This window comes from Rhinolophus ferrumequinum, chromosome 3 (assembly GCF_004115265.2).
Source record: "Rhinolophus ferrumequinum isolate MPI-CBG mRhiFer1 chromosome 3, mRhiFer1_v1.p, whole genome shotgun sequence".
Lineage (NCBI taxonomy): Eukaryota > Metazoa > Chordata > Mammalia > Chiroptera > Rhinolophidae > Rhinolophus > Rhinolophus ferrumequinum.
Genome location: NC_046286.1, coordinates 19,354,476 through 19,356,520, shown reverse-complemented (window position 1 = coordinate 19,356,520; position 2,045 = coordinate 19,354,476). Strand labels below are relative to the sequence as shown.

The 2,045-nt window shown below is 38.9% G+C and overlaps 1 protein-coding gene across 1 annotated transcript; it reads left to right on the top strand.

Annotated features, from left to right (window-relative positions):
* Nucleotides 1-1,005: 1,005 nt before the first annotated feature.
* Nucleotides 1,006-1,650, top strand: LOC117020492 (nuclear cap-binding protein subunit 2-like). Its single transcript, XM_033103022.1, has one exon. It carries the CDS (start codon nt 1,022-1,024, stop codon nt 1,580-1,582), a length of 561 nt encoding a protein of 186 aa, XP_032958913.1. The 5' UTR covers nt 1,006-1,021; the 3' UTR covers nt 1,583-1,650.
* Nucleotides 1,651-2,045: the final 395 nt, after the last annotated feature.

Here is a 2,045-nt window from a genome sequence, read left to right as displayed (position 1 = left end):
TTATAATTGCTTGTACAAACTTATGAACAAAACACTTTTTGTCAGTTTCACCAGTTCAATCTTTCTCCCAAAGCCTCTCATCCTTTCCTAAAGAGGGAAGTGCTCTGCAGGGCTCTGAATTTTTAAATATTCTGAATTCTAATTGGCCTTCAGCAATGCAGAGTTAACACTATGTTGGTGCTCAGGAAATAAACTTCTCCATATTGATCTGTGTTTCAGAGAGTGCAAACAACAATAACAACTATGTCCCAGAAGCATGTATCTCCTCTGAGGGGCAAAAAGCAAGCAAACCCACAAATCCCTTTAAAACAAATGTGTCAGAAGCAGGACTCAATAAAGCGTGGATGTAACGTGAAACAAGTCACATAATGGAGCTGATTGTGTTGTTGGGCACAGGTTTTGAAATCCTTCTTCCAGCTCGTGCTGTGGCCCCAGGTTAAAAATCTGCAATGTGTTAAGCAATACTAACCTTTAAGGTAAGAGGGTCAACTTACTCAATATGGTTTTACTCTGGAGCAGAAACTGGGACTCACCAAATGTCAAGTGCCTGCTACCAAACACAAACCACTCTCCTATACACTGAGTAATAGAAACATTTTCTTTTCCTCCTCAGAAACCTAAAAGTCCTTATTTCAATATCTAAATTCCTATGAATCTAAATAATATTGCTAGATTCACAATTTTTTCTAATGCATATGGCTGGGTACTAGTTCCTTCATAACATTATTTTTACTCTGCTTAAGAATATCTAAGCATTCAATGCATCACCAAATTTCTCAGTCTGCCTTGAATTTAGACACATTAAAGATTGTTTTTCCTGAATGTGTAATAACCTGCATAGAATTTATACTGGAGGGAGAAGGTCATCCCATTTCCTTTTAAAAACTGAAACAACTTGGTACAATTAAAATATCAGGTGGTTTATTTACTGATTACAAGGTAATGATATTTTGGCTCACTTCATTATAAGGTGCCATACTGAAATCCACATCAAAATATTTGAGGTCCACTTCTCTGCAAGATGTCGGGTGGCCTCCTGAAGGCGCTGCGCAGTGACTCCTATGTGGAACTGAGCCAGTACCGGGACCAGCACTTCTGGGGTGACATTGAAGAACAAGAAAAATTACTGAAGAAAAGCTGTACATTGTATGTTGGAAATCTTTCCTTTTACACAACTGAAGAACAAATCTATGAACTCTTCAGCAAAAGTGGTGACATAAAGAAAATCATTATAGGCCTGGATAAAATGAAGAAAACAGCATGTGGTTTCTGCTTTGTGGAAGCAGATGAAGAATATGCCATGCGGTACATAAATGGAACTCGCCTGGATGACCGGATCATTCGCACAGACTGGGATGCAGGCTTTAAAGAGGGCAGACAGTACTGCCGCGGACGGTCTGGGGGCCAGGTACGAGATGAGTATCGGCATGACTACGATGCTGGCGGGGGGGCTATGGAAAACTGGCCCAAAAAACCAATGAGCGGTGAGAGCCGCATCATGAAAAACACACTCCTCTGGCCTGTTGAATTTGACCTACGTTACCCAAGGTCTGCAAACCTGCCCATTTTTACCAAGCTTTGATCAATGTCTCTACTGAACTGGAAACCTCTGAAAATTATTAAAGGACAGAATCTAAAATAATGCCTTTAATTCTTAAAAAAAAAAAAAACATATTTGAATGTACCACTACCAGTTGAAGATTGACTCAAAGCAATCATCAATTTTCTTTTTTCATTAGGCATTGTGTTTGTATCTTTGCTAAGTCCTCATTTTCATGTAAGTAAATGAACTAAGTAAGCTTACATTTGATTATTCGATAAAACAAAAAGTCTTTTCAATTGATGACAACTCATTATCTCAGTCTCCCTCTCTGCCTTTGGAGCAATTGAGGCAAGAGACTGAGGCATTTGGACTATCAGGCCTTTGCTCCAATCACTGCACATTTGCTTGTTTGCTTTTTTTTTTTTTTTTACTCTACTGGGTGTCATGCTCTGTGTCTTGAAACGGGGTCAATCAAAAAAAGAAAAAGGTTCCCATAGATATT

Excerpts from the sequence above, each read along its gene's own strand:
- LOC117020492 (XM_033103022.1), top strand. The coding sequence starts at position 1,022 with ATGTCGGGTGGCCTCCTGAAGGCGCTGCGCAGTGACTCCTATGTGGAA.